This window comes from Gymnogyps californianus, chromosome 16, assembly GCF_018139145.2.
Source record: "Gymnogyps californianus isolate 813 chromosome 16, ASM1813914v2, whole genome shotgun sequence".
In the NCBI taxonomy this organism is placed as follows: Eukaryota; Metazoa; Chordata; class Aves; order Accipitriformes; family Cathartidae; genus Gymnogyps; species Gymnogyps californianus.
The window spans coordinates 13,401,755-13,415,882 of NC_059486.1; the positions used below are offsets into that span (position 1 = coordinate 13,401,755).

Genomic DNA, 14,128 nt, shown 5'->3' on the forward strand with positions numbered 1-14,128 from the left:
GATTGAATTGTCCCTGTCGATCTGGTAGTCCCACGTGGCCCGGAATGCAGGTATCTGTTTAACCATCACAGGGAAGGTTTGGCATTGCTCTGAAAAAAACAATAATTCTTGTATTAGCCGAAGTTCTAGCTGGCCTGGGTAGCTACTGGATTCTGGCGTTGCTGCTGGCTGTTACAAGAGGAGGAACAGGGTACGGAGACAGCCTTTAACCTTTCCTCAGCTCGCCAGGACAGCTCTTCATAGGTAGGAAAGGAGGTGGTGGCTCCAGCTAACCTTGCGGTGTCTGTTCTGGGGAGGATAATGTCACGCTGAAACTCAGCCAGTTCGATAAGGCTGCAGGTCAAGTGTTTGCTCCCCTCGCGGAAATACTGGGCTCTGAGAAGTCTTAAGGGTCTTCCACCCTGTAACGCTGGAAATAGCTGAGTTTTTGCAAAAAGGGATTTAACCCTTCCTGTGCTGTGCTTTGATTTCTGCTTTTGTTCCTGCCGCCTCTATTGCCTGAAAAGGGTGATTAGGAAACAGATGGGTTTCACCTCCTTTTGTGCTATGATTTACCACCCATGCTATAAATTCAGAGGCTTTACAGGGTGGAAGGAAGAACATCCATCATCTGGCCTTAAACAGTTACACAGACGTTTACAACTTGCTACAGGGATTCCTTGGGTAGGACACCAAGCTGCTGGGCGTGCAGCCGTGGCACGAAGGGAAGCGTTGCCTATCGCAGGCGGGACTCGGCCGTTCCTCTCCCCTGCCCTGAGGGAGGGGAAAGCCTACGGCCCGTTCCTAACCCCAGTCTAGTCCCAGTGCCAACCCAGTGAGGATTGCCTTTCCACTGGGCTGTTAGCGACAGGTAGAAGAGGAACGGAGTAGCTTGGTGGGATGCTGGCCAGCGGGGCTTTCACCGAGATGGAAGTGTCCTGGTGAAGACTTCAAAGCCCAACGCCTGCCGTGCAGCTGGTGAGGGGAGCTCTTAATCCCATTAGGCTTTAAGATCAGAGCGTCAGCAGCTCCATTTTGTGAAAGGTTGGGTGTTGTTAGTCTTTCAAAGTACATCTGTTTGATAAAAGCCCTTCTGGTTTAGGTAGAGACCTCCCTAATAAGCATGTGGAACCTGATTAAGGTGTAGGGAAGAGCTAAATGCTGAGCTGGTCTTACCATTGCAGCTCTGAGTAGACGCAGAAAAGCGACTTCAGGAGTTGGAGCAATTTCCAAGAAGAAAAGAGAAGTATCCTGGGAAGTCTGTGTGCTCCAGGGTCAGCGTCAACTTGAGAAAGGAATTCAGGACTTCAGTTTTAGGTCCTTCAATACCTTTATTCGCGCTGTCTTTCAACCCGGACTAAGGGAAAGAGCGTCTGGTTCCCCGCTACAGTAGCCAGCCACCGGCAGCAGTAGCCTTTTTCTGGTTTAGTTACACGTGCTGATGTAGATCTGGTGCTGTGAAGCGCGCACATCCATTCTTCAGGCTGGTTTTGGGACATTGCATACAGCTTTTTGCTGTTTCATTGCGGAATCTGGTTGACCCAATGCTGGGATGCGGGTAGAAATGTCGGCGGTGCTGCTCGGGGAGGTTCTGTAACTCTGGGAGGCGGAGGACTTGTTAAAGCAGGTTCTGGGCGCTTTGGAAACTTGGCCTTGGTTTCTGACAGGCCACCTGCGGTTTGTGTGCCTCGTCTGACGGAGCGGAGATTGAGTCGATGCTATAGTGATTTCTTTCTGGTTTTTTGGGTTTTTTTTTTAATCTATGAGAGGTTTGGGAGCTGTGAGCAGGAGCAGCGTGGGGTTTGGAAAGCAGTCCATCGTGAGTCCGTACTCTCTGGTCGAGGCTGAAATTTCCAGCACCTGATGGCTGGTTTGTGAGCACGAGTGGGTGGCTGTGGCTTGGGTTCTTGTGCTATCAGTCTACTGAAGGTACGAAGCCCCTTGGTGGGATGTCCCGAGAAGCTGACAGTGCCCACAAACCAGAGGCTTAGATTTTATAATGGTACAGGATTTGGTACCCGTAACGTATAGCCAAAAGGTGAACTGCGTCCGTGGTTGCAGCATGGTGAGATGACGAGTATTTGGCAGGAATCCCTGGAAAGCTGAAGAGCTCCACCATGAATCGCTGTTGGCCTGGCAGCCCCGAGTCAGCCCGGCTATGGACAGTGAGGTTGTTCTTCCAGGAAGGGAAAGGACGCACATTTGACGAGTTAAGGGGTGGCAGGAGCTTTCCTGCTCATGGTTTGCTTGCTGCACGTGAGTCTCGTACCTAAACTGAAGGTCCGCGTTCGTGCTTAAGTCATGGCGAAGGGCAGTGACAAGAGAAACTTCTTTTAAGTCACGACTTCTGTCTGGGGTGTACTGCCTCGCTGCACGCGGGGCAGCAGCCAGCGCAAGTTCAAAACGCTCGGTGTTTTCCAATCACGGTACGCTGGAGCTGCGTGACTTGGTTACGAAGGCGTGAGCTGGTTGCAGCTTGATTGTTGTTAGCCGCTGATGTTATCTTACCCCAGCAGTAAAGCAGTGTTCCTTGCCTGCCTCTGTAGGAAAAATTGACTCTGCCACCTGCATAAATAGCAGGGGATTTGTAGCAGCCTGGGCTTATCGGGTTTTGGGCCTTTGTTACTGTTTCTGAACTTTATTTTGGTGAAGGATGGTATCTTCTCTGCCTCAAAGAGAGGCTGAATGGGACACACCAAGCGGTTTTTGGAGGCTGACCACCGTTCAGAGTCACCAGGTCTGCAGGCACATGGAGAATCCCTTCGGGTTGGAGTGACGTGCGAAGGGCAGCTCGCACCGCGTGTGCTGAAAACTCCCTGCTCTCAGCTGCCTTCCTCAGGCTCCTGAACCTACCCCTGTAAAATCGGCCTGCAAGTCCTTTCCTTTGCCATGCCTGAAGAGCCAGACTAACACATTTTACCTCTTCTCTTAACGTTGGTGATGTCACCAAAAGCCCGTGTCTGGCTTGCGGGCAAGTTGGCACTGCCCCAAAAGCACGAATTCAGATGGAAGTGTCTCGGTGCTCCCATCGCACTGCGGGTTCCCCACCAGCCGCTCCAGGAGGGGGAAGGGGATAACCCTTCTAGCGTCAGTTCTAAGGGGATAATCCTTCTAGATTCAGTTCCCACCATCTCTATTTAAACAATGACTTGAGCTGATTCGGCAAATAGCCCGAACCTGCTAAACTGAGGTCCGAAGGCCTCTCTGCACTTCCACGTGGTTCAAGAGTTGGGATGAAATATTCTAGAAGACCTCTTCAGGTGCTCAGAGCTCTGCAGCCTGAGCAGAGGGCGGATTGCTGGCTGTCTTCTACAGTCCTGTGACTTTTCCTGGGGCTTTTTCCTAGCCGAGGTTGTGAAGAAACTTTGCCGTCTCCTCCCCCCGAGGCTTTTCTCATTTCTCACCCACCCTCCTGGGGGTGGATGTGGGTTCTAATCGTACACAAATTCACCTCAATGTAAAACTAGGGCTATTTGCTGCCCTCTGTATTTAGAATTTGATGTAATATGTCTATAATGCCTAATAACTTGAGCTATGGGGAACCGTTTCCTTGCTCTGCGGCCGTCAGTGGGCTCATCCATGCAATGCTTTGGAGCCAGGGGTTTGCAGTGAGAGGAGGAGGAGGAGGAGGAGGGGGAAGATGAAGCTGTTTATCTCAGCATCTCTTACCACATACTCTTGCACTCGAGTACCTAGCAACCCACTGAGCATCACGTTTTCTTCATATGGCTGTACTCCAAAGTGCCGCTGGCAGTTCATTCGGGCGACTAGTTATGAGTTAAGCTTGCAGATCATAATTTAAAGAAATGTTTAAAAATAAGTTATGAGTTTGGTCTCTGTTTGCTTACCAGCGAGGTGCTGTCTGAATGCAGAGATGCCGAAACCATCCGTGGAACATAACTCGCCGTGACAGCAGCGCAGACTGGGAGGGAGAGCCGTTTTCTGAATAATGACTTCGTATCATCGCTAATCTTTACATTTGGTGCCAGTGCCGGTGACAGGAATTTCTGCAAGTTGAAAAAAGGGGCAGCAGGTCAGCCGGGCAGCAGGAGTAACTTTCCCACAGCTGTGTTGGTACAACACGTGAGGGTGTAGGTCTGAGAAACTGCCAGCTGCCTTCTGCTGAGAAAGAAGCGAGCCTTGGTTTTTTTCCTTTCGTTGCTTCCTAATTAAAGCAAGGCTAGAGGTTATGACAAGGGAAGAGGTGCTAATGCAGCGGCTTCTTCCTCGGTGTTCTGGACAAATGACTTCAATCACTTAGCTCAGGTGTCGGTGTCGAGCGTTACCAGGACACTGCCGCCGCCTTTGGGTGCTCGCTGCGCCCGTCCTGGCCGCGGCGGCCCAGCTGGGAAGGTTTGCTGGTGACAGCGCTGTGGGCGCGTGCTGAAGACGGGCTATAAATACGACGGCGGGAAGAGCTGCAGTTGTAGATAACAGCTGAGTGCTGAACTCAGTCCTGACAGCCTCGGCCCAGAGGTTAGGAGCAGAGCTCAGCTTGCTTAGAACAACACTACCATAGTAGGAAGCAGCCACAAGCCGCTCAGCCCGATGTATTAATGCATCCTCCACCATCCTATAGCTCAGCTGAACAACGGAATTCACCCCTAGTATTTTTAAACCTCACACCGTTGTGTTTGAAGAGCCTCAGCCATGTCACCTCCTTTGGGTAACACTTTGCTAGCAGTGAGCTGCTAGCATGGGCTGGAGGTGAAGAGGCATTCTATTTAATTTAAAACATGTTACTGAAGTTGGCTGAAGTTGCATATTTAGAGAGGCCCCCCCCTCCTCTTAGTCCAAACAAAACCGAGTTTATGGGCTGCGGAGCACAGCGTTACAGGACACTTGGAAAATCCAGCTTTTGCCCTTGGGGTGCTTTAGTCTCGCCTAACGCTTAGCACAGAGGCCTGCGCTGCGAGCCTGGCGCAGGAGCTGCACCGCTGCCCAGCGCTCGCTGGCAGAATAGCCCACGGTTTGGGGAATGGAGTTAAGCCGTAAGCGAGAGCAGCACTCCCAGCAGGCTACTCGTGGTGTACGCTTCGTAGCAAACAGTTGGTTAATTTTCCTTTTGCCTATGGAAGGGGAAAGAGACTAGCAGCTACTTGGGGTTGGGGCAATTTAGAAAATAGAAAAGGACAAAAAAATAAAGATGTAGTTGGGAAAGAAATGTTTATTTTAAATTTCTCAGAGGGATTTTACAAACAATGGAGCATTTTAAAAAAAATTGAGTGATCAAAGTACTTGACAGTGTCCCTTAAACACACACACAAGCCCCTGGACAGAGGAAATCACACCAGCGAGGAGGTCAATACTGCCGGAAGAGCAGCTGGCATCTGCATAGTTCTAGGAGGAAAGACTGCAATGGTGTTGGTGCTAAAAAGTGTCATCCTGGCACTAATATAAGAGCGCGCTGAAGTATGTACGCATGTACCTGCGGAAAACAAAGTGCATAAAATAACACGCCAAGTATGTATTGTAGAATAAATTTATTTACCTGATACAAATGAAACTAGGTGTGATGCTTCTTACTGTCAGCATGTAAATAGACAACTGATCTTATTTACAACTTCTGAAGGTCACACATGCAGTTGTGGTAACTGGCTAAAAGTCGGTTGTTGCTTTTTAGATAAACGCATCACAGTATTTTGTATTGCACCAACATCTGTCTTACTGCCTTAGATTTAAATAAGTTACATTACAGTGCAAAAGAGGTCGATTTGCACACATGATAAAAAAATCCAAAGTCAGGAACTGGAGGCTTATGGTTTAACATTCATCTGTAATCTTTTCAATGAATTTTATAAATAGGATAGCATTGTACAGAAGCTGTTATAGAGTAGTATGTTTGGATGATACAATACAGAGAAAGATTTGTCTACAACCGAAGGCATGCATTATTTTTGATATTGTACATTGTATAAACTGACATTTTACATACAGAAATATGGAAAATTGGCTGACAGCTCCGCAATTCTTGTTCAAGGATAAACAAACTCTTCTCCATGCAGCACAGAAACCAAACTTCTCTGGAGAGAGTTTCCAATTCGGTAAGCTATATTGCACGTTTGTACATCTGTATAATGAAGTCCTAATGGTACCACACATTTCTTCCACAGAGAACACAATGAGTTTTGTTTTAGGGAAAGCAAAGAATCTTTACACATGATACATGCAGAAGTTTTGGTAGATGTGTTGCTAAAAACACATGCACGCAACAAAACAACCTTACATTTCTGCAAAATTGTTTAGGAAGCGATTACTCCAGTATTGCTGAAAAGGAAAGAAAGAAAAGGCATCAGTTAATGAAAGGATGAATGCTAAGTACCATTATACAAGCAAGACTAAGATCAACAGTGACAGAAGAAAGAATGTTAAGTTTGATAACTGGCTGCTCTGTCATCGAAGGGACACTCTCAGGTTACTTTGTTCTCAAAGCCTAGAACCCTCTGGATTATGGCTCAGCTCTTCCGAGTGCAGCAGAGCTCCCTTTAGCATCAGCAAAGCCAGCACTTCCTACAGAAGACTGCAGTGAAAAGGAATTCAGACATGTTTAGGGAGCTTTTGCCTTTCTTTGCCTGACTAGTGGCAATAGACAAGTCTCACTTATTTGTAATTTTTACTTACAAGTTCCGTACTACGCAGTTTGAGCTCAAGTTTTTAAGAACTTCCAGGGTGTTTTTCTAATCAAGGCATTATATTGCAAGTTTGGCCCCAAAGTGACCTAACAATGTCCCTTTTCCAAGTTATGCAGCTTATTCTGGGAAGCAGTAGGAAAGCTTTGAAGAAGTCATTAAACTACACAGATAAACGCGTAGGCAAAGGGCAGAGTACAACGTAATAAAGCTACTACTGTACTTTACCCCTAAAATACAGCGTAAGGTTAGCCTTGCGTCTAGGAGAGAAGAACAGTGTACTCTGATTCCCTAGAACTTGATGGTGGCTCTTCAAAACACCGCTTCAACACTATAAAATTTAGGCTCTCCTGCTAAGATTTGAAAATGCATATTAATGTAATTAAGGATGTAATTAGCAGAGATTAGGGAAACAGTTAATGGTTAGAAGTGCAAAAAAGTAAACAAGACAGGTGCAAGAGACAGACAACTTTGTATCAGTTTCACCTCCCTTCATCTCAGCAAATTCAACCATCTTTAAGCTGTTTACCACGTATATTCTGCGCATCAGCTGTGTTCTTGGAACGGAGACAGAGGACTGCTGTACTGCATTTTATCATCAGATTAAAAACTCATTTTCTTACCATTAGCCTTCTCCAAAACAGTCTCCCTACAAACATAAGCCTCGTAGCATTTTGACAGACCGGTATATATTTTTACGCAGCCTCTTTCATACTTATTTATTTGCAATAATATTTTGGGAAACCAAGTATGAACTATTTTTATTGCTTGGATGCCAGCAAAAAGGAGCAGCTCGTTGTGTAGCTCACAAACAGTACTTTGAATCACTCACATTGGAAAGCAGAGAGAGCCCGAGGCACTATGAAGATAAAAGCCCCTGTCTAAATATTGGACGTACGACTGCAGCTGCCTGACCACTTTCTTTGCTCTGATTTGGACCAGGCTACAGAACACTGAATTCAGGAGGAGCTGCTCTCATACCAAACCCCACTGGTTTCCTAGGATAAGCCGATATCCTTTTCCTGGTGTTCCTAGCATAAGGTAGCATCAACCACGTGATTGATACTAGTCTTACACATCTCTCTCACGCTAGAAAATAAGTAGTGGTATGTGAGGACACTAAGGAATCCAGAAAACAGTGGAGATGAAAAAGCTCAGTGAGATGAAAACAAAGGGAAACAAAAAGGATAAAGTTATTTTCTAAAAATGGAGTGGGAGATAAAGCCTCAGTAACTGAGTTATTTCTGCTTAAATAAGTGCTTCCATTTATATATTCAAAGGACCAATACATTAAAATAGGAGTTACCTATTTCTATCCCCAGATGATCCTAGTACAGTGAGGAGGTTGGAGTGGAAATATGTAGGGAACAAAGAAATTAGGCAAGAGTTTCAACTTCGAGACGTTGGCAAGTAAGTCCATTCTAAATCGAAAAGTCCTTTCTTCTTGGCCTGCCTAGATGAAAGGGCTGATAGCTAAAGAATGGCAGGATCTACACAATTAAGGATAATAATTGCAGTTAACGTGTTTTCTTGCAGCGCATTACTAACCTTGCACTGTATTTCTATATTTCTATAATGAAAAGCCAAGCCATCAGCTGCCTTATGCTATTCTAATGCCAGACACACACTCGAGCAACCTCCCTACTCAACTGAGAAGGGTTAAGAGCAGATCCACAGCACTCCAGCTCCAGGATCACAAGGAAGCTTGCAGCAGACAGGGATTTCAGGGCAGGGTGCTTCACTGCCTAGGAGGAAGCTCATGCTAGGTCTTAACGTTTGGTCAGTCCAGACCACACAAGGCTGGTATTTACCACGTAGTGGCAACACTTGGCAAACAGAAGTACTGAAAGCAGAGCAACAGCTGCCACTGAACCTGAGGTAAGTGCATGCTGATCTTCGGGAACCCTATTGCTCCATTTCTACAAGAAAATTTGGACAGCAAGACTGGAAGAAATAAAGATTGCTTGGGCTCTTCAGGAGCACCTTATAAAACCTGACTGTTCCCGTAACCTCAGGAGCCTGTAGGGATGAACGCCACTCCAGTTACCCAGCTTTCAAAGGCAAACTCCAAGGAACACAAGGCCCTAATGCAAGTGCCCCTGAGACACGGGATACGAGTGAGCTCTCAGATGTCAGTATGGAAATCCATGACACAAGCAGTAAGATTCATCTTCAACACAGACAGAGATCCAACAAAGAAGTTGTCGAAGCCTGAATCCTACTTATCGACAGTCATTTTCCCCTTCAGCTTCTTAGACAGGAAAAAAGGGGGTGTATAGCAGGATTATTTGGCATAATAGACACGAATAGGATTGTACAAGAAGCAGAATCGTTCATGGTGACAGTGAGATACGTGGCTTTAAAAAGCGCACCAACGTGGTGCTCTGGAGGTTCACACAGAACCAGCGTTCAAAGATTCAGTGGCGTTCCTGCCCTGGAAAGTTTGCCCATTATGTTGGGAGCACACAGAACTAACTCGCTACTATTTGTTTCCAACAAATAACATACTTGTACATATTTTGATCTCAAGGAATCCCAAACCATGTGACCTATTAGTTTCCTGTTTCAAGAAACAGGGACAAGTCTCATATTGCTCATTTATTACCAATACAGCACATGGCCAGTGCTGGCCATTGGTTTTGTGGTACGCAAAACCTTAGTTTGGCAAAGACAGGTTCTCCCACACTGAAGAGGGCATTCAACAGGATTTAAATGCTTACAGTTCAGCAACACACCTACTACATCACCAGGTCCAGCTCCCCTGAGTCACTTCAGCATCAACTTAAACAAGTCAAAGTCTATATGGAATGGTGAGTATCCACAACACAGTGGAATTTCAGATAGGGTCTGTGTATTTTGAGATTAGCATCTATATCTGAAAGCTTGAAACCTAGAGAATTATCTGTGCTCGCTGGATTCCAGCTGGCACCAACAGAACATAGCTTTTAACGATCATTTTCCTCTATGAGGAATCAGAAAGCTGTTTGAATTTGGTTATTACAGCAGACTGAGCCAGCACAAGACAACACAGCACCTGCTACTCTACAAAGACATAATGACCCCAGTACAATTTTCAAAGACTATCCTGTTAAGCTGAGACTGTTCTTTTGTCTTTTCATATGACCACTGTACAAAGTGTTTCCACTTACTGGAAACAATAAGCTGTTCTTGCAAAGAGGAGCGCCTGCACTTTGAGCACTGCAGATAGCAGAGACTAGGGAAGGGTGGTCAGCTCAGAGGAGCATCCCCTATTTCAGGGAAGGAAAAAAAAAACCAACTCTGGAGTAAACCAGCACCTGACCACAAGTACTAGAGTGTTTTGGACACTAAACATTCATGTGAACAGCTGTCACTGTCTTAAGTTACAGATTTGTCCCATTTTCTCTAACATAAGACCAAAAGCTGTAAGATCTTGGGGCACCAAGGCTCCTGGGTGCTATAAAACAAGACCTAAAATACACTAAACCAAAAGCAAGTGCTTTACCTTTGGAATCAGTAATTCGAGCTTCAGACCACAAAACAAAGAGCCTAAAGTGGTGATAATAATGTAGCACAGCAGAGTTTGACAAAACACAGCATGGGAATGAAGGAAATTACTATTTATTCTTCAACATGTATACAGCATATGCTATTTTACAGCAAGTCACCACTGGCATGGTGAAATGGAAGAGAAATACTCACTTTAGTCGATGAAAGTTGGAAGGCATTGGAGAAAAACACCACAGTTAGGACTGTTAATGACTTACACATTGTTGATACAGGACTGAATTTGAAAACATGCTTTAACATTTACCGTAATAATGAAGGTGGTTAGTGCCACATTAAAATAAAAATAGTTCTATACAATATGTTCAATTTGGTCATGTGCTATTTACAGATTTTACAAAAAACACACACGAGCTTGTTACTTCAAGTCAGGCTAACAACAGGCCAGCAGAGTAACTCCATGTATACAACTGATCATTAGTGCCCTAAGTGTAGGAAATCCAATTTCTAGCTATGCAGTGCAAGTTATTTTTCCAGGTCTCGTTACAAGTTTTGATCTTAAAGGGGGGGGGGAGAAAAAGAAAGGATCTGACACATGTAAATAAGGTCTTAAAACCCAACTTAAACCCTCTTTTGAATTAAAACAGATTGTGTTTGTTAAAAAGGCTTGTTTTAAGTAGACAAAAGTAGCCCTCCCTATCCCTCCATAATGGGCAACACTGGCAAAATAAGGTCTGTTACAATAAAAATACAATAGACACTTAAATAAATAATCTTAAAAAAACAACCCTATGTGTGTGGAGAGTATGGAAGAACCCCAGCAGGCTGCACCTGGAATGATATTTTCTGCACGAGCAAGATTAGGCATACCTCATACAGAAACTGGTGTAAACAAGGACAGTCAAGAACCGAGAGTGAGGGAACAGAAGAGGGGAAACCAAGAAGAAATCCTGACCGAGGTAGCAGTACTCTCTTCCCAGTGCAGAAAGTTCTGCTTATGAATAAAACCTGACTTTATGACAAATTAAGTTTGGATGATCATGCAGAAGACAAACAGTTACATGCTTTTTTAGTTTTAGACGACACACATTCATTCCCTAAAATCTGCTGCCAATTTAGTTTGATAGTGTCCGCTGGCTCAAAAAAAAATTTTACTTTTTTTACATGATGAATAGACTATTGAACAGAACACTGTACATGCTTTTCATCTACAAAAAAATATTTGCATAAAATAGTGTTAGTTCTCTGTACATGTCAATGGACACTTTAACTGTGTATAAAAGAGGAATATATTGCCCCCACTGAAGTCAAAAAAAGCAAAAAACCAAAATCTAGATTATGAAACCTCCATCACCGGCAAATATGTTCATGTGAAAATTCAGCAGAAATAGACAGTTGCTCTAAACAATAAAAAAATTAAGTTAAACTTTTTCTTTGAATGTAAAACTTGTCACCATGTCAGTCAAGACCAGAACATATCACTAAAGTTAGTGTCTGTGCTGTAAAGCCAGATAACCAAGGGCATAGTAATGAACACAAACGGCCAGGAAACTCCTTCGGTGCATGCTGACAAAGAACATGGTTTGGTGGCAGGCCGCACACTATCTTTACCAGGTTCCAGGTAGTTACGGGCCACATATTTAAGTGTTTCATCCAGCAGAATGACAGGTAGTGAGATTTTCAATACCATCAGCCATTGCGTCACATTCAAAGGCGTGATCTGGAAGATAATCTGAAAGAAAAGCCAAACGTTACATCTTTTCTCCCCCTCCATCCCTTGCCTTAAGCTCCAGACAAGTTTTTGCTCTATCTCCAAGTTCAGGGATGGGTGTAAGTCACATGCACTTACTGGCAGCGGTTCCACATAAAGGATAAGGAAGTGGAGTGACATGGACAAGCAAATAGCGCCCACCAGCCAGATATTTTCCCACGGGGGCATCCTCATCAAGGACTGATTTTCTGATAGACTGCAACAGAAACATGGTACATATGTGTATATAAGACACCAACAGGAAATTCAATAAATCAGAAAACTAGCTGGAAAGAAAAGCAGCATGGCAAGTCACAATTATCCCACTCATGAAGGAAAGAAAGATACCAAGATATGGTTTATATATATGTTGCAACTTTAAACTACCTTGGAAGTCTGCTTAGCAAGGCAGTCACAGTTCAGCCTCACATTTATTTTTTGAAAGCTTTCGTGTGTTCCGCTCATTCCTCGTCTAGTCTACCTTTTTGCTAAGACCCCAGCATCTTCTCCACGGGAGGGGTAAGGGAAAGATGGGCATGGTAGCATAAGACAGAATCCTCGCCAGTCTATTGTATGCCTACGGACCTCGTGCACCCACTTCTTCTGAAGTTCACTTAAAGACTCGATATACAGAGGGTCAAGTACTTGCACCTTCTTAATGCTTGTTCTTTAATTCTGCTCTTCCGATTCAATCTGCATTTAGGCTATGCTGCAGAAGAGGCTGAGATCCAGAATGTCAGATGTAGAGCAGTATCTTACTATGTAGGACTACCACAGTACACTTGTATTTAAAGTTTATTTGTTTTTAAATTAACTGACCTCTAAGCTATTTGAAGAAAAATACCCTTGACATTGTGCTATTTAGTGGTTTCCATTTATAATCTAATATTAATTGGCTAAACCCACACTCCCTTAGGGCAAGAAAAACTATTTTCCATATCTTCAGCATTCTTATTTTAGTTCTCCTTGGTATCACTTTATACCAACATAGGAGGGATAATCTGATTGATTAAGCTTAGATTAGAAATAATGGAAAATATTTCAGTCGCTCATGCTTAGTACAATACCAGAGTGAATTGGCAGACTTAAAAATATACCTTATGATAAGAGATCTCAAATGTTATCTAAAAGAGTCATTTTGTTTGCACTACCAGGATTCAGAAAGGAAATATGACTCATTCCTCATTAGTTGAGCTGTCCATACACTAAGAATCAAACTGCACAAAAAGTAGTATTTTGGATAAGCTACACAGAAGCTTTGCTTTCCTATTTAGACATACGAACCTGTTGAGAGCATTGCACATCTCTATGGTGACAAGTACAGAAAGAGCCATTGTCATTGGATATGGAGACTCAAAAACCACACAGTCAACACCGGAGAAGTCTGGATTGTCCTCTTTGCACTGCAGAAAATGGCTCTAGAACAGAACAATGTGAACTCACTTCCACAGCTTGTTAACTTTTAAAGTGTAGAATAGGCAGTTATGAAATAAGCAGTGAGTATTACGAAAACAAAACTTTCTAGTATGACTCCTATAAGCACTGGTTTTAAACTTTTGCCAGCTTTAGAAAAATCCCCATTAGTCTTTTACTTACAAGACAACAATTAGTGCTTCAAATTGTTTAGAAGCTCAGGTATCCCACTTTGAACTTCAGCATTAAGACTAATTAACCATGATCAAGTTTTACAGTAACGAGCCTGAAAACACCTCATTACATAAGTTTCTGTGACCTACTGTTTTTCTACAGTCATTTCAAGTTACAATATGAAAGAAGCATGTACTGCCCCTCTCCCCCCAAAGATATTAAACAGAGCAAATACCAGCTGATAAAAGGTAACTCTTGGACCACCATCAGCAGCGATAAACCACCAAGCAGCAGCACCCACGGTGGCAGCGCCAACATAACCTTGAAGAAAACAAAGTGCTTTTTTTAGTGTTGTGAACTGTAGGCAAGAGAAGATCTCACTTGCCACACCTGAACTTCTACCTCAAGACCTCCAGTACTGTAAAAAACCAGATTGTAATCCATCTGTCTCCTATGCAAGAAACCTGCTCCACCATTGTAACTTAAATAACCATTAAATACTGTACTGTTGGACAGACTCTAATATCTGCTTATGGAAGCTGGCAGCTAGAACTTAAGGCAAACAAGGGTATCACTTGGAGTAATCAACCCGCAATTTTTCTTTTTTCTCCCAGAACCCAATGTGTCTGTACTTGCATTAACCAATACTGATGTTTACTTACTTTAAGATCTATGAAGTCAGTTACGAAAATTAAGG

At 43.8% G+C, this 14,128-nt stretch overlaps 1 protein-coding gene across 2 annotated transcripts in view; it reads right to left on the minus strand.

Annotated features, from left to right (window-relative positions):
- Positions 1-5,128: 5,128 nt before the first annotated feature.
- The window catches only part of ATP2A2 (ATPase sarcoplasmic/endoplasmic reticulum Ca2+ transporting 2), a 48,502-nt gene continuing 39,502 nt past the window's right edge, over positions 5,129-14,128 (minus strand). The window contains exons 17-21 of one of the 2 annotated variants that reach the window (XM_050907005.1): positions 13,667-13,752; positions 13,129-13,262; positions 11,944-12,061; positions 11,706-11,826; positions 5,129-6,246 (exon numbers count right to left, since the gene is read on the minus strand). In XM_050907005.1, the coding sequence (XP_050762962.1) occupies positions 6,233-6,246; positions 11,706-11,826; positions 11,944-12,061; positions 13,129-13,262; positions 13,667-13,752 (473 nt within the window). In that variant the 3' untranslated portion in view covers positions 5,129-6,232. Of the gene's footprint in view, positions 6,247-10,186; positions 11,827-11,943; positions 12,062-13,128; positions 13,263-13,666; positions 13,753-14,128 lie in introns of those variants that run through there. The other variant, XM_050907003.1, reaches the window with a different exon arrangement.